At 35.9% G+C, this 22,655-nt stretch overlaps 1 protein-coding gene across 1 annotated transcript; it reads right to left on the reverse strand.

Annotated features, from left to right (window-relative positions):
• Nucleotides 1–15,721: 15,721 nt before the first annotated feature.
• On the reverse strand, nucleotides 15,722–16,778 carry LOC138875041 (uncharacterized mitochondrial protein AtMg00810-like). The gene is made up of 2 exons (XM_070153850.1): nucleotides 16,526–16,778; nucleotides 15,722–16,458 (listed from the first exon to the last, which is right to left on the reverse strand). The coding sequence occupies exons 1-2, from the start codon at nucleotides 16,776–16,778 to the stop codon at nucleotides 15,722–15,724; spliced, it is 990 nt and encodes a 329-aa protein (XP_070009951.1).
• Between the last annotated feature and the right edge of the window lie 5,877 nt (nucleotides 16,779–22,655).

Consider the following 22,655-nt stretch of genomic DNA (forward strand, 5'->3'; position numbering starts at 1 on the left):
ACAAAGGGTGAAATAATGGTTAGTTTATCCCTCGGTATATTAATCCATTTGAAGTGTTCGAGAGGGTTGGTGATGTGGCCTACGGACTTGCCTTGCCACCCAGCTTGTCAGGAGTTCAGATGGTATTTCATGTCTCCATGCTTTGGAAGTATCATGGAGATCAGCCACATGGGTTATATTTTAGTTATGTGCAGGTGGATAACAATTTGGCTTATGACGAAGAACCAATGGCCGCTTTGGATAAACAGGTTCAAATATTGAGGTAAAAACAAATTGCATCAGTGAAGGTTCAGTGGAGAGGTCAATCGATCGAAAAAGCGAATTGGGAGACCAAACATAATAAGCGGAGCAGATATCCTCATATTTATGGCATTCCAGGTATGATTCTAAACCCATTTGAGGAGGAATGTTTGTTAAAGATGGGGAGAATGCAATGACCCAGAAGATCATTTTGTGCATTTGATCCTCGTTTCCCTATTTGATGTTTTCCGTATCTTATTTGTTATTTTGTGACTTGCGGGGATTGTAGGTTTGTCTTTGGTGAGGGTTGAGAGTTAATTTAGACACTTAGCCTCATTTAATAAGCTTAAGTTATAAGAGTTTTTCGAGGTTTGTCTTTTGAGTAGATGGTCTCATATTCATGATTTGTTTGTTTCAATGGGTTCAATAGGTTCGTATGGTGATTTTGGAGAGTTTGTAAGTTTGACAAAGAGTTGGCATTAATGATATTAGACTCAGATTGTTGTTTCAGGAAATTGAATAGGTACATATAGATGTTTGGAACTTGTGTGTGATGTGTGGTAGGAATCCAGAACGTTTAGGCATGATTAGGACGTCTTTGGCAAAGTTGGAAGATTTGGAAGTTAAGAGATGGGTTTTTGATGTTCGATTCAGAGATTTGATGTCATTCTTGATGGTTTGGTTTTCTATATGAGTTTGGAATAGGTAATTGGACTTGCTAGTATTATCGAATGGTGTTTCGGGAGGCTCAGGTGTGATTTGGAGTGATTCAGGATTATTTTGTTTCATGTTGGTAGAACAAGTTCTGGTGTGTCTCACTTGCGAAAGTTTTTGTGCATGTACGAGATCAGCAATCCATGTAGCCCATCTATATCATTGCAGAAACAGAGAAGCGTGCGCAAAATTGAAGATTGGCCTTAGCTAGCTTGGGAGTCAGCATGGGCGAATGTAGCTGCGCAAAAACACTTCTTCACCTACGAGAGCTGAGCGCAGAGGTAGCTCCGCAGAAACGGACAGTGTAATGCGCGAAGGTGGATTGCTTAACTGGAGCTCGCATCTGCGAGAGAGATGTCGTAGAAGTAACGTTGCATGAGAGACCAAAATGTCTGTAGAAGCGGAAATCACTGGTAGAATGTTATAATTTGAGGGTTTTGCTTATTTTCACTATTTGAGATTTGGAGCTATGTAAGAGGTGACTTTTGAGGAGATTTTCATCACTAATTTGTGGATAAGTAATTTTCACTAATATTTGACTATATATTTTGAACTCTCATGGATTTGTACACTTAAATCATGAGAGTTGGGAGGAAAAATTTATGATTTTTTCTAGTACTTATGACAAAGAATTTTCAGGATTTGATGGTCGATCTGGAGTTGGTTTTTGAATCTAATCACATATTTTGATCTGTTGGTTTATGGTAGTTGGGATCTACCCCTTGACTTAGATTTTGACTGTGTGGGCCTAAGTTGACTTTTGGGGATTGTATAAAAGATTTAAACTTTATTGTTTATAATTGATTTCTATTACTTTGTTTGATGTTATTCGGTTATATTTGACTAGATTAGAGATATTTGGAGTTGGATTTTTGACGATTTGGCATTTTTGGTGATTTTCAGTTTCTGGTTGAAGGTAAGTCCATTGGCTAACTTTTTTTTTGAGAGGGAAACCACCTAGATTTGATTTGATTGATATGTGTTTAACGGATTGAGGGTGATGTATATACGAGGTAGCGAGCATATATACACTTAACAAGTTTACATCATGATCGGGATAGAATTGAGACACTTTATGCCACGGCCGATAATCCAAGTAGTCGCGATGGCACCTAACCCAACCCGCTAGGTAAGCCAGATAACACTAAGACTTAAATTTACAAAGCTAGTATCAAATAAATACCACATATGTTTGAAATGTACATAACATATTACAAATCTAAAACTATCAAGGACAAGTGGTAGTTATGTCCAAAAATCAGGTACGTCTCCAATGCTGACTCCCGCCATACTCAGCAGCATCAACTCCAAGATCTGCACGCAAAGTGCAGAAGTGTAGTATGAGTACAATCGACTCCATGTACTCAATAAGTATCGTAACTAACCTCTGCGAGGTAATAGAAGCAAGAATTATAAATGATACTCGCCAATCACCTGTAGAGTCCATAAATTCCAATAAATATAGAACAATAATATGATAAAATCATGAAACTTCAGATAATACCACCTTGGTGCACACAAAGTTTCCTTAGCGTCCCATGTTTAGTCAACAATCCAGCATATAGGGAAGATATTCTATGGACAGTTTATGGTAATTCTAACTATTAGGAATTATCCAATGGGTCGGTTCAATGATCGTATCTCTATATGCATCATCTATCTATGTGATCTTTATCCAATAAAGACGATCACATAAATATTGATCTAACCGGATTACTAATATTCAAATTAATAATCCTATGATCAAGAACAAATTTAGATTAAATTATAAGAAATTCCACTCTCATTATCATGATCTCCATCACGATGGCAAGTCTTGAAATTTAATCAAGAACCTTATCAAATTAATCAAGTAATTAATAATAAGTATGATAAAAGAATATCAAATGCAATGTATTTTTATATCAAATAATATTCACAAAAATATATTTAAATCATCAAATATAAGATTGGGTCTAGAGCATATCTACTATATTCCCAACAGTATATTTCTAAACTTAATTGATTCGGGTACTGAGACATAATTGGTTAAGTAGTACTTATACAAAATGAGCCGAAAAGAATATATGCATGTATACATCTGTCAAGGTCACATGGAAATTTCAAACAATAAAAATGTCTAAAGAATTATGAATCACGTTGAAGAGATTAGTAAATTGGACAAACGCGCCTGTTTGTGCAAGTTGCAAGTGACGATAACTACCAACCAATTCTGCACCTTCTTCAAGTACCCATTAAATATTTATATCAAATCATATTAACTTAATATAGTTAAATAATTTAATAAGGTGAGGATGCATATCAATTAATTATGATTAAGTATTGAAAATATATGCATAAACACACAACATGCATTTATTCTTTTGATACAAACAATCGGTGCTAGTAAAATTTTCCTCCTCCTTTAATCACTACCACAAAGCCTAAAAGCCAAATCGGGTCACAAACACATCAAATCACTGGGCCACGAACATATTTGACCCAAGCATATCTGGTGGTTGCCCATGCTCATGCAAATTATTTGTCAAAAACTTGCTCTCATAAAATGGTAAAGTTATCTTCATGTGACCTATAGTTCACAGGTTCGAGCTTTAGAAGTAGACACTAATGTTTGCATTAACATAGGTTGTCTACATCATACCCCTCAGAATGTGACCCTTCCACGGATCTTGCATGAGCGCGCGGTGCCTTATGCACCGGATTGGCCTCTTTTTTTTTTTTTTTTTTGCTCTCATGAAATTTTGTTGTTGTAAACATAATATTGGGAATTAGAATCTTGTACTTAAAGACAACAAGATATCCTTTTTGCAACATGTCGGAGCTTATATCCAAGAACATGGCCTTAATCAAAGTACAGCAAGAGATAAGAGCATAGAGCTAAAATGGGTAGATAGGGATATGCCAAGAATATGCTCAAATCTTGTCAATCAGCTTAGTCCGGTAAAGAATCACAATACGATCTCATATATATATATATATATATACTCCCTCCATTTCAATTTATGTGAACCTATTTCCTTTCTAGTCCGTGCCAAAAAGAATGACCTCTTTCCTTATTTGGAAACAATTTACCTTTATGTAATGTTGTACGGTGGGCCGGGCTGGGACCGGGCCCGCGGTCCTAACGGGCCTGGCGGGCCGGTCCTGGTGGGCCGGTCCTTAATGGTGCAAAAAGCCCGTGGCGGGCCGGGTATGGTAAAAAAGCCCACCAGCCCGGGACCGCTAAGCCCGGGACTGGCTGGCGGGCCTGGGCCGGTCTTACCGGGCCTAACGGCTACTTTTTTAAAAAAAAAATTTAAAAAATAGCAACGGTCAAAAATTAAAATTATAGCCGTTGAGCTGCAATTTTGACCGTTTGGAAGTTTAAAAAATAGTCATTTGGCCCCCAAACTTTATATAATTACACTTTTTCCCAATTCTCAACTATAAATACCCCCTCATTCTTTCATTTTTACTCACTAATTCATCAATCTCTCTCAATCTCTCTACTATAATTGCTTATTTTATTGTTAAAATTTCGTGAAAAATTGTAAAGTTGGTGAACTGAAGTATTCAAGTCTTCAACGATTTTTAATTTTCAAGAAGTTGTTCGGCGATTCGGTAAACGCGTTCCAACTCTTAAGTTTTAATATTATAGTTTTGTTAGTTTTATTTAGTATAATTATAATTAATATGGCATTTTCTTAGAAAAATATTTTTGGTGGTAAGGGTAAAGCTAAAATTGGTGAAAGTAGTGGTCAACCTACTACCCTTCCCCCGGCTCCCCGACCCAGACCTGGTAGACGTCCTGCTGCTCCTATTATTCTTGATAGTGATAACCCCTGTTTTCAATATTCCGATAGTCAATTTTGCCATAATGTTGCACCAGGTCAAAATTTAGATGATGAAACTATGAATGCTCTTTATCCTATTGAAACTATCTTTGAAAATGATGAGGAAAATGGGGATGAAGATGAAACCCAACCGGATTTAGATGATACACCTACTAGTCCTGTTAATAACCCAACTGATGTACCGTCCGACCCACCTGTAGAAATCCCTAGTTTTAATAGACAACCTTCTAAACGCCTAGAAACATCATTAGTTTGGAATTTTTTTACTCAAGTAAGAGAACAAAATAAGGCTAAGTGTAAAACATGTGGGAAATTACTGGCGCATAAATATACTGGAGACCGTAGCGGCACGGGTAGTTTGACTAGGCACATAAAAACACACCCTAGAGATAAAGCTAGATATTTACAAATGAAAGCGCAGCTAGAGGGAACACATGTAGATTCTGATGTTAACCCTAGTACAGGTTCAAATCTAGTTCAACCAGGAATTAACACTGTGACTGGAGGTATTTTATATTACGATCCAAATAGAGATCGTGAAGAATTAGCAAAGATGGTTACCGTTATGTGCTTACCCTATTCTTTTCCTTCTAATCCTAATTGGGTGCATTATATTAGAAGAGTTTTTAATCCTACTTATAAAGGTTGGCCTCGCGCAACAGTTAAGAGCGATATTTATAAATATAAACATGAATATGAACAATATTTGCGGTATTTATTTACTCATATAAGTAATCGGATTTCTATTACTACTGATATTGGTAGAAGTGGTAATGATTGTGATTATCTAACTGTTACAAGTCATTGGATAGATGAGGAGTGGACAATGCAAAAACGCATTATTGCGTATAGAATAATTAATTCATGTCACACAGGTAAGTTTATAGCTAACACTGTTGCAGATATTTGTAGATATTTTTGCTTTAGAGATAAAATAATGGCAATTTCTATGGATAATGCTTCTAGTAACACTAGTGCTATAGGCATACTTACAACAACACTAAATCCCGCATTTAGGAATATATTCCATGTTAGATGTATTTGTCATATTTATCATTTAATTGTCGGTGATGGTATGCGAATTTTAAATTTAGAAATTGAAAAGGTTAGAATGGCTCTTAATTGGATTTTTTATTCAAACCGTAGAAGTAGACTAAGAGAATATTTTAAAAAATGTGATAAATATGGCCTTAGAGAAAGAAAGGTTCCTAAAACTTGCCCGACTAGATGGAACTATATGTACGAAAGTTTAGTAGTTGCATATGAATATAGAAACCCAATTAATGCAACGTTTAATGATCGGGTGGGTGGTGAGGATGATGATGAAATGCTTACTACTCAAGATTGGACGAATGCTAAAATTCTTATAGATTTTTTAGAACATTTTCAAATTACTACAAATGCATTTTCTGGGCAATATTAACCGACTATTTCAAACTATTTAGTTTATATTGCAGCACTATGTGATTTGTTTGTTGAATTTTCGGAGGGTGGGGAAATTTATCAACTTGCTATAAATGCAATGAAAGAAAAGTTTAAAAAATATTTTTTCCCTATCCCTCCTATTTATGGTGTTGCTGCAATGTTAAATCCTACAATGAAATTAGGAGGTCCTCATTTTTGGTACTCAAATATTTATAAGGCTTTAGATCTTTCAAATGAGGAATTTGCTACACTTGCAGATGCAAAAGCCTCAATTAAAATTAATGCTCAAACAATTTATAATGATTATCAACTTGCCTTAGAGCATGCTAGGTCAAATGTTCCAACCCCTACTTCGTCTAGTTCACAATCGTCTAAAAGAGCTGCGGGCTTAAAAGCACTTAAATCTTGGACGGAGTTCAAGGGTTCTCAAGTTGATAATTATGATGAAACTTCACATCTAAATGAGCTTCAAGTTTATTGGTCGCAGGTACTTGAAAAGGAAAATCCAGACGGCACTTTTGATCTTTAATAGTGGAAGGCAAGGGAAAAACATTTTCCGGTTCTTGCAAGGATGGCTCGGGATATTTTATCTATTCAAGCTTCAACTGTTGCATCAGAGAGTGCTTTCAGTCAAGCAAGACTTCAAATAGGTGATCATAGAGCGTCAATGAGGGAGAGCTTGGAAAAATCTGTATTGTTCAGAGATTGGATCCGCTCGGAAAGAAGAAACTTTGGAATTGCGGAATCACAACCGGCGATAGATGAAGCTTATGAAGAAATGATGGCAGAACTTGCGGAGGATGCTGCTTCGCCCGGAAGTGGTGATGAACAAGCTTCTTTTCCACCACCACCAACGTGTACCTTGTACTTTGGCATATCTTCTTTTAGTTTTTTTTCCGTTTTAATGGTGGTATTAGTACCTTGTTGTGCTCATTCCATTGGGGGGAGGAAGACTAAGAAAGATATACCATTTTTGGTAATAAAAATTATAAGACATGCCCTTGAATATCTTTTTGCAATATTTTTTTGTCTTTAACTTGCAATTATTTATAAGCTATAATATATATACATAACATACAATATATACTACAAGAAAATATATAAGGTATATATACATAACATACAATATATACTACAAGAAAATATATAAGGTAATATATATACATAACATACAATATATACTACAAGAAAATATATAAGGTAATATATATACATAACATACAATATATACTACAAGAAAATATATAAGGTAATATATATACATAACATACAATATATACTACAAGAAAATCTATATATATATACTACAAAACATTATAAGAAATTATATTTGGAAATATATATACATAACATACTATATATAGTATACTATACTAGTATACTATATATATACTATACTAGTATACTATATATACTACAAAACAAGATTTTTCAAAATTCAAAATGAGGGCCCCACCCCCAATGACCACCAACAGCCATATTGCACAAATAGCCGGGTTTTTTTTTCAATTTACAAAACTAACCTTCTCTAACACTATAAATACCCCCCTCCCTCTTCTTCATTTCAATACTCAATACTCATTTCTCAATCTAAATTTCTCTCAATCTCTCAATCTCCAATTTTTAAGACTTCAAGTCTCAATCTTAATTTTCAAGTTACATCATGCCTCGTTTGGAAAGAGTGCGCTTATTTGTTTCGCACTACTATGAAGTGCTTGAAGAAAATGAAGAAGGCCAAATATTAAAATGCAAGAACTGTGGAAGAGTCTTAAATTTTCGTTCAGGGTGTACCACAGGCATTTTAAGGAGGCATATAACGTATTGTGTTGATGGTATTTATCCGCAAATTCGTCTTTAAGATATTTCAACAATTTGTGTTATTTTAAAATTATTAGACGTATTTATGCTTCATGTTGTACTTTCTTATTAATTTATTATGCATGGCAATTTAGTTTTACTATTGTTTTGTTATTTTACTTTTTCGTCAAGCACTTTAATAATTAGATTTCTACATATATATTACATATATATTATTTATATAGCCATGATATGGTTTACAAGAAATTGCCTTAAACAAAAAAAAATTTAAAAAAAAAAAGCCCGAACATAAAAAAAGTCCGTTAGACCCGCTAAGCCCACAAGCCCGGCCCGTTTAGCCCATGACCATATGGGCTTAGGCCCGTCACGGGCTGGTTCCACCCGTTGAGCCCACGAAGCCTGGGACCGTGAGGCCCGGGACTGCCAGAGCCCAGGCCCGCTAAGCCCAGGCTCGTTAAGCCCGGACCGTTTGGCCCATTTAGGCCCGGGCCCGGGCCAGAATACAGCATTACCTTTATGCAATGATTTATAGCCACACAAAATATATGTGCTTCATTTTACACCACAAGTTCAAAAGTCTTCTCTCTTTTCTTAAACTCCATGTCTAGTCAAATGAGTTCACATAAATTAAAACGGAGGGAGTATATATATATATATATATATATATATATATATATGATATTACTTTTACTAATGAATGCACATGGCATTTTCCCATGACATTTATGTACTTATTTATACCTAGCATATATACTCAGCTTGCTAGTTTCCAAACGTTTTTGATTGTCTAAAAGATACAAATTACTTGTTTCCTATTATGTTCAACGGACAAAAGTTACTGTTATAAAATAAAAGTAATGCAGTAAAATGTAAATAAGAAGAGATAGAAAGAAGGGAGAAGTGTTTTCTTCTTTCACTTTGGTGTATTTTTCCATTATAATTACATGACCTTTTATAGGCATAAAAAGTAAAGATGATGGACATAAAGTAGGAAATTTAATATTTAAGTTATTCACAGCATGGGCATCCAATGGAGTATCCAAAGTAGTATCCAATGTACAAACTATTCATAACACTCCCCCTTGGATGTCCATGTAAGATAATGTGCCTCATTAAAAATTTACAAAAAAAATATTGGGATGTACATAGTTATTTATAATATGCATTGCTTGTTGCCTCATTAAAAATCTTACTAGGAAAACCCAGTGGGACAAAACCTTGATTAAGGAAAAGAGTGCAGTGTGTAGTTATTCCCCCTGATGAAAAATCACTTAATGTTTCGAAGACGAAGCATTCCAATCTTATATATCAGCTTTTCAAATATTGAGGTTGGTAACGCCTTAGTGAACAGATCAGCCAAATTATCACTTGAACGAACTTGTTCTACATCTATTTCACCATTCTTCTGAAGATCACGAGTGAAAAAGAATTTCGGTGAAATGTGTTTTGTTCTATCTCCTTTGATATATCCTCCTTTCAATTGAGCTATGCATGCAGCATTGTCTTCATACAATATTGTTGGAATATTCTCTTTCGAAGAAAGACCACATGTTTGCTGAATGTGTTGAGTTATAGATCTTAACCAAACGCATTCTCGACTTGCTTCGTGAATGGCTATTATCTCTGCATGATTTGAAGAAGTAGCAACCATAGTTTGTTTTGTCGAACGCCATGATATGGCTGTACCTCCACTTGTAAATAAATAGCCTGTCTGAGATCGACCTTTGTGTGGATCAGACAAATATCCTGCATCTGCATAACCAATCAATGATGGCTTGGATTCATTTGAATAAAATAAACCCATATCAATGGTCCCTTGGAGGTATCTGAATATATGTTTAATACCATTCCAGTGTCTTTGTGTTGGCGAAGTACTAAATCTTGCCAATAAGCTTACTGAGAAAGCTATATCTGGTCGGGAATTATTGGCAAGATACATTAATGCCCCAATTGCACTAAGATATGGTACTTCGGCACCAAGAAGCTCTTCATCATTTTCATGAGGTCGGAATGGATCTTTCTTTATATCAAGTGATCTCACAACCATCGGGGTACTCAATGGATGTGCTTTATCCATATAGAATCGCTTTAAAATCTTTTCGGTGTATGTTGATTGATGGACAAATATTCCATCTTTCATATACTTAATTTGTAGACCAAGACAAAATTTTGTCTTTCCAAGATCATTCATTTCAAATTCTTTCTTCAAACAGTCTATTGTTTTTGGAAGCTCCCCAGGAGTTCCAATGATATTTAAATCATCAACATACACGGCGATTATAGCAAATTCAGATCCAGACCTTTTTATAAAGACACAAGGACAAATTGGATCATTCTTGTACCCTTCTTTCAACAGGTATTCACTCAGGCGATTGTACCACATACGACCTGATTATTTCAATCCGTATAAAGATTTCTGAAGCTTTATTGAACAAGTTTCTCGAAAACTTTTATATGCTTCTGGCACTTTAAATCCCTCAGGTACTTTCATAAAAATTTTGTTGTCTAATGATCCATACAAATAGGCTGTAACAACATCCATTAGATGCATATCAAGTTTTTCTTGCACTGCCATATTTATGAGATACCTGAAGGTGATAGCATCCACTACAGGAGAATATGTCTCCATATAATCAATTCCAGACCTTTGGGAAAACCCTTGTACCACAAGTCGCGCTTTATATCTAACGACTTCATTTTTATCATTTCGTTTTCGTACAAAAATCCATTTATACCCTACTGGCTTTATGCCTTCAGGTGTTCGAACTATGGGTCCGAAGGCTTCACGTTTTCCAAGTGAAGTTAACTCTGCCTAGATAGCGTCTTTCCATTTTGGCCAATCATTTCTCTGTCTACATTCATTGACAAATTTTGGTTCAAGATCCTCATCTTGTTGCATTATTTCAACAACAACATTATAAGCAAAAATGTTATCGATAACAATATTATTTCAGTTCCATCTTTTCCCGGTTGAGACATAACTTATTGATATCTCTTCATTTTCATTATTTTCAGGTACCTGGACTTCTCCTAAGGTCTTATCATTTGTTACGTCTTGGGGCTCTTCTTGAGCCACTACCTCTGTGTTATGTTCACTTTGATCACTTACTCCTTTTTCTTCTTCGAGGATTTTTATCTTTAGAACCGATTGGTCTACCACGTTTCAAGCATGGCTTAGACTCATTTGCTTTAATTAATTGTCCAGCCAGGATATCAACTCGAATTGGAGCATTAGCAGCTGGAATATTTGACTTAGTCACCCTTGGTAGGTCAGTGAATGCATCTGGCAATTGATTTGCAATATTGTGTAAATGAATAATCTTTTGAACCTCTTGTTCACATTGATTTGTTCGAGGATCTAAATGAGACAGTGATAATGCATTCCAATCTATCTTCTTTGTCAGCTGCTTATTTTCTCCCCCTAATGTTGGATATACTGATTCATCAAAATGGCAATCAGAAAATCTTGTCGTAAATAAATCTCCAGTTATCGGCTCTAGATATTTTATCATAGAAGGAGATTCATATCCAACATATATCCCCAACCTTCTTTGAGGACCCATCTTTGTGCGTTGTGGTGGAGCAATTGGAACATATATCCCACAACCAAAGATCCTATGATGGGAAATATTTGGCTCCTGACCAAAAGCCAATTGCAATGGGGAGACTTTATGATAACTTGTGGACCTTATTCGCACAAGTGCTGTTGCGTGCAAAATAGCATGACCCCATACTGAAATGGGAAGTTTTGTTCTCATAAGCATTGGTCTAGCAATTAATTGGAGGCGTTTGATCAATGATTCTGCTAGACCATTTTGTGTATGAACATGAGCAACCGAATGCTCAATTGTTATCCCAGTTGAAATACAATAATCATTAAAGGCTTGGGATGTAAACTCACCAGCATTATCAAGACGAATTGTCTTAATTGCATAATCTGGAAATTGTGCTCTTAGCTTTATTATTTGAGCCAACAATCTCGCAAATGCCATATTGCGAGTTGATAGTAAGCACACATGTGACCATCTTGTAGATGCATCTACCAAAACCATATAATATTTGAATGGTCCACATGGAGGGTGAATGGGCCCACATATATCACCCTGTATACGTTCCAGAAATGCAGGGGATTCCATCCTAACTTTAATAGTTGATGGTCTAATAATTAATTTTCCTTGAGAACATGCAGCACAAGAGAATTCCTTAAATTGAAGAATCTTCTGATTCTTCATTGCATGTCCATGTGAATTCTCAATTATTTTACGCATCATATTAGAACCAGGATGGCCCAACCGGTCATGCCAAATAATAAAATTATCTTGATTAGTAAACTTCTCGTTTACTATGGCATGTGTTTCAATCCTGCTAATACTTGTGTAGTATAAGCCGGAGGAAAGAGCAGGTAACATTTCAAGCACATATTTCTTACCGGACATTATTGTAGTAATATAAAGATATTCAATCTTTTCATCATTTGTAGTCTCAATATGATAGCCATTTTGGCGAATATCTTTGAAACTTAATAAGTTTCTTTGAGATTTACTACAATATAGTGCTTCATCAATAGCCAAATTTGTTCCTCCTGGTAGTAATAAATTGGCTCTTCCAGAACCTTCAATTAATCTTGTACTACCGGATATTGTATTAACATTCGCTTCTTTCATTACCAAATAAGAGAAATATCTCTTATCTTTTAAAATAGTGTGTGTTGTAGCACTATCCAGAAGACATATATCATCTTTATTAATCTTGAGTCCAATTGAAGACTAGGAAATTTTCATATTCTTCATAAAAAACAAATAATACATCATAAGAAATATGAAAGACAAGTGGAAAAAAACATTAAGAAATACATTAGGAATGTAGAAACTAGCAACACATGATGCATTAGGAAAATACACTCAAGAAAAATAAACTAGTTGCAAACATAAAAATAACAACTTTTATAGCTTCATTCCCCAGTAAGATGATTAGTTCTTCAGTCAATATCCTCAAAGAAGTCTCCAACTTCTAAATGAGTAATATTTGTTAGGCCTTCAAAATCATCATCTTTATATGCAAGATGTGCCTTAGAATCATATTTATTTGATGGATCTGCTTCATCATCATTATTTTGAAAGGTCAAGTGTGCCTCCACATTATTTTCCTTTTTCTTGAGGGAGGCTTGATAAAGTTTGACAAAATGTTCTGGCGTACGACAAATGCGTGCCCAATGACCTCTCATACCACATCGGTGACACATACTAGTTTTACCTTTTGAATGATTAATTTGAGAACCCTTATTGTTCTCCAATTTATTTCCACCATAATGACGATAATTGTTTCGCCCCCTGCCACGTCCACGTTTACGACCATGTCCACGACTACGGTAATTATTTTGTTTTCTTTCAAACTTATCATATGTTGCTACAGCATTCACTTCCGGAAATGGAGCTGACCCAGTGGGACGAGCTTCATGATTTTTCACTAATAGAGTATTATTCTACTCAGCCACAAGTAGGCATGTGATTAACTCAGAATATTTCTTAAAACCTTTTTCACGGTATTGTTGTTGTAGCACCACATTTGAAGCGTGAAAAGTAGAAAATATTTTTTCCAATAAGTCCTCATCTGTGATAGTGTCTCCACATAATTTTAATAGAGAACTTACTTTAAAGATAGCAGAATTATACTCACTTACGGTTTTAAAGTCTTGCAACCTTAAATGTATCCACTCATACCGAGCTTTCGGTAATACCGTAAGTTTTAGGTGGTCATATCGATCCTTCAAATTAATCCATAATTCAAGTGGATCTTTTACGGTTAAATATTCAGTTTTTAACCCTTCATGTAGATGATGACGAAGGAAAATCATGGCCTTCGCTTTATCCTGATTTGATGCTTCATTTCCTTGTATAATAGTATTTCCAAGACCTTTAGCGTCAAGGTGAATTTCAGCATCAAGAACCCATGATAAATAGTTCCTTCCGGTGATGTCAAGTGCCACAAATTCAAGTTTTGATAAATTTGACATAGTGAAAACTATCATAAAAGATGAATAAGTTAGAGAAATAATTATAATAATAAACAATTAATGAAAACAAAACGATTAAGGTAAAAGAAATGAAAATAGAGCTATATCATGTTAACAATCTACTATTTCATTTTATTCTTGCCATAAAGTAGAAATTACATACTTGTTTCATTTCACTTTATATTATTGATATATATGTGTTAATAGAATTGAACGTGACTAACATTATTTATATGTTCCAATAAATATAAAGTAATTAAAAAATTATTGCTTGTCAATTCATTTCTCACAGTTCTTCAAAATGCCTTAAAGATATGTTTTGATCCAGGGAGTCCATGACATTAGTGCATAGCTAGTTTGATGACTTTGAGGTCCTCTAAGAGTTGAGCACGGAAGGAAGTAGTTATTTAATCACTGCAATGTACTTAAACTATTTAAGATGCCCAAGCGCACAAGTAATCTGCAAACAGTGAGCATATGATATGTACTGCCATAAATAAGATGATTATAATGATACATACCTTAATAAAATATGGCTCAACTTAGCGGGAGTTAAGAATAAAATTAGAGCTTCGTGCTGATAACGTGTAATAAAATAAAAGTAATGCAGTAAAATGTAAATAAGAAGAGATAGAAAGAAGGGAGAAGTGTTTTCTTCTTTCACTTTGGTGTATTTTTCTATTGCAATTACATGGCCTTTTATAGGCATAAAAAGTAAAGATGATGGACATAAAGTAGGAAATTTAATCTTTAAGTTATTCATAACATGGACATCCAATGTAGCATCCAATGTAGTATCCAAAGTAGTATCCAATGTACAAACTATTCATAACAGTTACAAAGTTGTTCTGCTTGGTCTATCTTTGTTTTGAGGACAATTATTGCTCTGTATTTACTACTCAATGACTGTTGTATTGGCAGCTTATATTGCTCCATGTTCAAGCAAAGGGGGGCCAACAATTCCTCCATAATTTTACTGTCACCTTTTTTTTTGCAACCACTCATTTCCTAGAACATAGTACTAATACTGCTTTGAGGAACCAAAGGGGTAGTGGTAGTGGAAGAAATGCCCCCCCCCCCCACATATGCTTGTGTAAATCTGCTTTAGGAGTATTGTCAGGCGCGGAGCTAGAGCTGTCAAACCAGTGAAAGAAGATCAGAAATTGAGGTTCGTTAATGGAGGTTAGAGATTTTCTAGAAAGTTCTTCATCGAGAAACATAAGGGAAAGAGATGATGAAAATAACCGGTCAACCTTTAACAGTTGTGGCCTCTTTGTATTTATAATCTGTCTATACAATGTAAAGAATGGATAACTACTAAAAATAACCACTATGCTATGTTAACAAAGAATAAAGGCTAACTAGTACAAAAGGCTAAGTATAAAATAAATATCTGGGCCAACTTAAGTATGCTACATTGGGCCTAAAGTAGTGCAAGCTGGAGGCCCAACACCCCCCTTCAAGTTGGATGGGGAAACAACCTTCAACTTGCCAAGAAAGGAGTGATGGAGGACACCAGTTAATGGCTTGGTGAATACATCTGTCAATTGCTCAGAGTTAGGAACATGTGACAACTGGATGAACCCTTCAGTCAACTTACTCCAGATGAAGTGACAGTCCACTTCAATATGTTTAGTGCGCTCATGGAAGACAGGATTTTTGGCAATGTGAATGGCTGTCATATTGTCACAAAAATAGAAATGGGGAAGGAAACATCAATAGTAAGATCATGCAACAACCTGGACAGCCAAACCAATTCAGCAACAGCCGTACTAATAGCCCTATACCCAGCTTCAGCGAAAGAAAGAGAAATCACAGGTTGTTTCTTCGATTTCCAGCCAACAAGGCTATCACCCAAGAAAATACAAAAACCAGAAACAGATTTGCGAGTGTTAGGGCAAGCAACCCAATCATTGTCAGAATAAGCTTTGATAGAGAAATCAGTAGAGTTAGAGTAAAAAAGGCCAAGGTCAGGAGTACCCTTGAGGTACCTTAGCAAATGAAGAGCAACAATTATATGAGGAACCCGGGGAGTCTGCATAAACTGGCTCAGATGTTGAACACTAAAGCAAATATCAGGCCGGGTATGAGTCAAGAACAATAGCTTCCCCACAAGGCTTCTGTACTTCTTAGGACTAGGAAGGAGATCCCCAACATCAGCCTTAAGCTTCTGATTCAAATCAAATGGGCTAACAATATAATGAACATCCATGCAATCATACTCTTTGAGTAAGTCAGAAGTGAACTTCCTCTGATTCAATATAACTCCATCAGGTAAGGCATTGACCTCAATACCCAAAAAATAATAAAGAGAGACCAAGTCTTTTATCTTAAACTCAGAATCTAAAAAGTTTTTCAAAGCTGAAATCTCATATAAATCATCACCAGTAAGGATAATATCATCAACATAAACAGCTAGGATGACAAGATGACACGGGGCCTTTGATAAAAAGAGAGTAATCGGTGAGTGAATGATGAAAACCTTTAGAATATAAAGCTTGAGGCAATTTGGCATACCATTGCCTCGAAGCTTGTCTAAGACCATAAAGGGACTTTTTCAACTTGCAAGCCAAAAGAGTAGAAGAAGAAGGAGATGAAATAGAAAGGCCAGGAGGTAATTTCATATAGACCTCCTCATCTAACTCACCATGAAGAAATGCATTATTAACATCAATCTGAAATAAAGACCAATTCTTCTTAATAGCAACATCAATTAAACACTTGACAGTAGACATCTTCACTACAGGAGAGAATGTCTCATTGAAATCCACCCCCTCAACCTGAGTGTCCCCTCTAATAACAAGTCTATCCTTGTATCTTTCTACTTCACCATTAGCTTTGTATTTAATTTTATAGACCCACTTGCAGCCAATAGGCTTCTTACCTAGGGGTAACTCAACTTTATCCAAGTGTTATTAGCTTCTAGGGCTTCAAACTCTTTTCTCATAGCATCCTGCCAAGCTGAAATAGGGGCTGCTTGAGAATAAGTGTATGGCTCAAACTCTATAGGTTGGATAGCAGAACAGGAAAGGGAATTAGGTAGTTTAAAAGATAGTCCTTTAGATAAGAGGGATGAGTATGTGTTCTGGCAGATTTTCTTAGTGATGCAACAGATGTGGCAGGAGAATAGGTAGATGGAATAGAGTCAAATAGATCGTCAGTAATGTGAGGAGAAGGTGAGACATCAGAAGGTGAAGGTGAAGCATCAGAAGGTGAATGGTAGTTGTCAGAAGCATTAGGAAAAGATGGATCATCAGAAGGGAAAGGAACTGAAAGAGGACTAGAAGAAGTGGTAGCATCAGGAGGCATGCCAGATTCAAACCAATAAGTGGGAACTGATGATGAGGTGGTTGACAATGGGGACTTTGACACAACTGGAAGGGAAAAATCTGAAGAGAAAGGGAAGAGTTGTTCATGAAAAATGACATCTCTAGAGACAAAACACTATTTTGACTGAAGGTTATACAACTTATAACCTTTCTTTGCAAAAGGGTAGCCAAGAAAAACACATGGAATAGCTCTAGGTTTCAGTTTGTCTCTTTGAGGAATGGGAACAGTAGCAAAATAGAGGCAGCCAAAAGTTCTTAGGTGTGAATAGCTGGGTGTCTTGCCAAACAACAATTCATAAGGTGATTTATTTTGTAGTAGTCTAGAGGGGAGTCTATTAATGATATATGTGGCTGTGAGAAGGCAATCTCCCCAAAACCCGATTGGTACTTTGGATTGGAAAAGCAAAGCCCTGGAAGCTTCTAGAAGGGTTCTATGTTTCCTCTCCACTACACCATTTTGTTGAGATGTGTGTGGATAACTAGTTTGATTAATGATTCCATTTTCAGAAAAGAAGGAAACTACAGCATTGCTATTTCCTAATTCTAGAGCATTATCAGATCTTATCCTTTGGGTGGTGACATGAAATTGAGTTTGAACCATCAACACAAAAGCCTTCAAGAGGGGAAAGGCATTACTTTTGGACCCCATTAGATGAGTCCAAGTGCATTTAGAGAAATCATCAACAATGGTAAGGAACTATTTGGAGCCTGAATATGTAGAAGTGTGATATGGTCCCCACGTGTCAACATGAACAAGTTGAAAAGGCTTAGAACTATGAATAGAACTATCAGGAAATGGCAATCTAGTTTGTCTAGCCATGGAACAAATAGAACATGGAAAAGACTGTGTAGGAGAAATATGAGAGGAAATTTCAGAAATACTTTTCATCTTAATAAAAGGAACATGTGCAAGTCTATTATGCCAAACAATGTCCATCTTATTCATAACAGCTTTATTACAAGAGGGAGAAACAATATTTACAATACAAGGAAGATGGTCAAAAACAGATGAAGATGACAAGCTACTGCAGGCATTTGACTCAGTAATGTCACACCTCCTTTTTCACCTACACCCGCAAGGGCGTAAAGGAGTTTTTCCAATTAAAGGACAATCAGAGCGGGATTTATTATTATTATTCAGAGTCGCCACTTGGAAAATTAATGGTATTCCAAGTCACCGGCTTTGAATCCCGAACTGAGGAAAACTTGACTCTATATCACAGTCTGCGAACCAGAAATCCGGATAAGGAATTCTGTTAACTCGGGAGAAGGAGTTAGGCATTTCCGGGTTCCGTGGTTCTAGCACGGTCGCTTAACTATTGTATTTGATTTTATCAGATTTAATACATGTGTGCCTTTTATTCGTAAACCACTATTATCAATATTTTAAAAGGATTGCAACGTCGTGAAAACGTGTTTTGAACCACGTCGCAATCAATGCACCCGTGATTGTCAACACATTTCGACTTCGTTGAGATTTGGATTTGGGTCACATAAATGTGCACCAGTATTTAAGAATGTAATTTTATTAAAGTCGTGCTTAAAGAGTCTAGCGTATTATTATTTGGGGAAAGTCATGAGATTCGCTAAACGGCCATCCCGAATTCTAATTAACTTTCATTTGACACTATTGAGGGCCTCGCATTTGTATCTTTGTTCGGCGAGGCTCATCTCATTTTATAAAAAAAACAACCTAAAAGCAACTATATTCTTCTATTTTTATTTGTCTCTAAAGGCCCTAATTTATTAGTTAACCAATCAATTATCACTAGAAGCATTCAAAGAGGCCCAAACCTTAGGGCTATGATTCAGCAGCCCAATGGGGTTTCAGTCTGTTGGGCCCCAATCCGATTCACAATAAGCTCCAGCTTCAGGGCCCAAACACACGCCAGTTTTTAGTTCTTAGCAATTAAGTGATCATCAATGGGTCTTGCGCTATTCTGGCAGGGCATCACTCCACTGGGCCAAAGTGAGCCCAGAAATATGGCTCAAGTTGAAACAGGCCACAATACTAATTATGAAACGAAATTGAATTCAAATGATCACCAGGCCACAGTCCTTTCACATCGTTGGATTAACATCTATAATACACTACTTGACATTCAAAACCGTCCAGGAATATGAAGCAACAATTCGATTTTTAGAAAACAAAACTGGAGACTTATCGTCAATTTCAGAATCCTAGTGGGATTGGACAGTAGTTTCCTTACTTATGAATCAACATGCTGAGACTCGAACTTAAATCCAACATTTAAACCAACGTATTCATCTATGACTATGATCGACTTAATTACAGATTGAGAATATGAAAATAACTAGTAGAAGTTCTATCCTGTACTGAACCGTCTGTTAATACAGGGACATGAACCAGCTAATAGGGAATTAATTACAACTAGTATGGACTTATTCTATGAAATTAATTACAACTAGTACTTAACAGGTGTATGCATCAGCTAATAGGTGACTAACTACAACTAGTAATTAACTCGAAAAATAAAATAACATGAATCTGAGACATAACAATTTATAGTCCCATTAATACATAACCAGTCAGTTCAATTATGCATTTCGAATTTAATAACAGTGTACAACCACCAAATCACGACAAACTATCTCAAACATAACAAGCTAATAGATCTACAACAGAGAATTTGCTTCAATTTCATTTCATATTGTCAACAGGGGATGATACATCGAAACAGGTTCAAAAATGTATACCTGGAAATCAGAAGATCAAAGGAAGAAGGAGAAGTTAGCAACAGTAACAGTTCCAGGGAACTAGTGATAACCCAGCAACAGTCAATGAACGAGTACAACAGCCCAGAAAGGATTCAGCAGTTCAAAAATGAATTGAAGACCAAGCAGAATCAAGAAATTAACCCAATACTATATCAAACAACCAGAAAATGAACCCAGCATACCCACGCACTTAACAGATTACCATAATCAACTCGATTTAATCATATTCAATGCCCAGCTGACCCAAATTACCTTCAGACCTCAAATACCAAATAGAAACAAAGGAATTCAAATAGTTTTGGATCCTATTTGAGTTAGAAACTTGAATTAAGTGCTGGAGTTCAAAATAGCCTAAGGAAAAGCAATGTAACAATTGTTTTTTCGAGTTTTCTATTTTATTTTTTTTGGATTTTCTACTGGATTTTTCGAAACTAAAATCTAGAAGAGGATTTTTGAACTTCCATTGATTTGAAATTCAAATTTTAGGCTCAGATCTGCAGAGAGGGTTTTGGGGGAAATTTTTGGGGTTCCAACCTCCTTCAACAAAGCAATAAAGACTGCCTTTTATAGGCAAAACTAAGGGGAAGCTTCAGATTTTCAATTGCCTATTAGTCCCTTGTTTTCTAACTTATTATACAAGTTAACACCCTCATTTCCTAACTTGTTACTCAAGTTACTGCTTCTAAAAAACTGAAACTTACACCAAGGCCCCCTTCTAGAAGGCCCTAGGGTGTTCTTCTACCTCTAGAATACCTATACTACACTTATTTTGGTTTTGAAATTACTATTCTTTAACGAAACAGCCCTTTTCCATGCCTAAACTACCCCTGAACTTAAACTAAAAGTACATTTATAACCAAACATTTTCTTAAACTCTACATCTATCCCGATTTAAACTCTTATTGAGTCTAGCAATTGAACTCAGAATTAATGACCAAATTAAACTATCAACTATAACCAAATTCAACAAATCATGATGATTAATTAAACTGAAATTGAACTAAGTAGTAATTAACCTAAACTAAAGGAACACCAGAAATTAATTCAAGCAAAACTTAGTAAAACTAATTAACAAATTATCAACGGCTTAACTAAAATCAAACTAAGATCAGTAATTGGAACATATTAAAATCAAACAAACAACTAGACTTAATCACAAAAAATCAGGACACAAGATTAGAACAATATTGTCAAAAATTTAAAACGCAAATTAAACTAGACATTGACCATAGAATTCACACATGCAGAAAATTAGAAAAGGAAAAAGAAATTGAAAATAAAAAAAAATACCAACAAGAACTCACTGACAACAAAGAGCTCCGGCCAGTGGTTGTTTCTCCAAATCCCCCAAAATTTCTGACCCGTAACATCCTTAACCACGTGTTTTCATAAGAAAACACCTGGTTAGGGTTGTTAGGGTCTGAAATCATGGAGATTTTGCATTAGGGTTTTGGTCGGTAACCTTTGATTTGATATTCGATCTATTCCAGGTAGATTCGAGAGACAGGGCTATGGGGGTTGGGTATAGGAGGCCCAAGCGGTCACATGGTGTTAATTTGGTGGTGATTGGATTACTTTGGGTTTTGGCCGGAGAATCTTTGATCGAGGATTCGACGAGCTAGGGCTGGATTTGAAGGAAACGGGTGGTGGATTCATGACGAGGGAGAAGAGGAGGTCTCGTGGTGTTATTTTGGGGTAATTTGGAGTAGGTGTCGTTCACCGCCGGCGAGCTCCGGTGAAAGGATATGGGGGCGGCTGGTGTTTAGGGTTTAGGTTAGAGACGGACGGGGGGGGGGGGGGGTCTGAGAGGGGTGTGTTATTTTCGTACATTTATATAATAACGAGGGGGAAGTCCTGGCCGTTAGATCTGATAACCTCGACGGTCCGGATCAACTGGGAACGAAACAACGTCGTTTTGAGGGCAAGAGGGGCGGACCGGGTAGAGGGACGGGTTTGGGCCGGTTTCTGGGGTGTGTTTGGTCTGATTTTTTCTTTGGGCTGGGTGAATTTAATTGAAATGGCCCAATTGTGAGCAGCCCTCTTTATTTATTCCCCTTTTTTTGTTCTTTTTATTTCTTTTACTCATTTTTCATTTTGTATTTTTTTTTTATTTTTCCCTAATTTTATGAGGATGCACAATTAAAAATAAAAATCCTAATAGATGTCAAAGCTAAATTAATTAAATTCTAAAATTATTTAAAACCTATTTCACGGCAATTCACAATTAAAACGATTAAAATGCAAAGTGGACTATTTTTGTGATTTTTATATTTTGTTCCAAAACAAATTAACCCCTACTTAATCCTAAAATATGAACTTATATCCTAAATGCATATTTTTGTATTTTCATATGAATTAACATGCACAAATAAAATGCAAACAACTATCAGAAAGTGACGCCAAAATTCACAAAAATTGTAAAAATAAAGAAATTATTTTGTTTGAATTTTTGGGAATAATTAGCTTAGGGCAAAAATCACGTGCTCACAGCTGCCCCTCTTTGCCCGGAAACACGAAGAGTTTTCGTGCAAAGATAAGTGAGCG

Source organism: Nicotiana sylvestris, chromosome 8, assembly GCF_000393655.2.
Source record: "Nicotiana sylvestris chromosome 8, ASM39365v2, whole genome shotgun sequence".
NCBI lineage: Eukaryota > Viridiplantae > Streptophyta > Magnoliopsida > Solanales > Solanaceae > Nicotiana > Nicotiana sylvestris.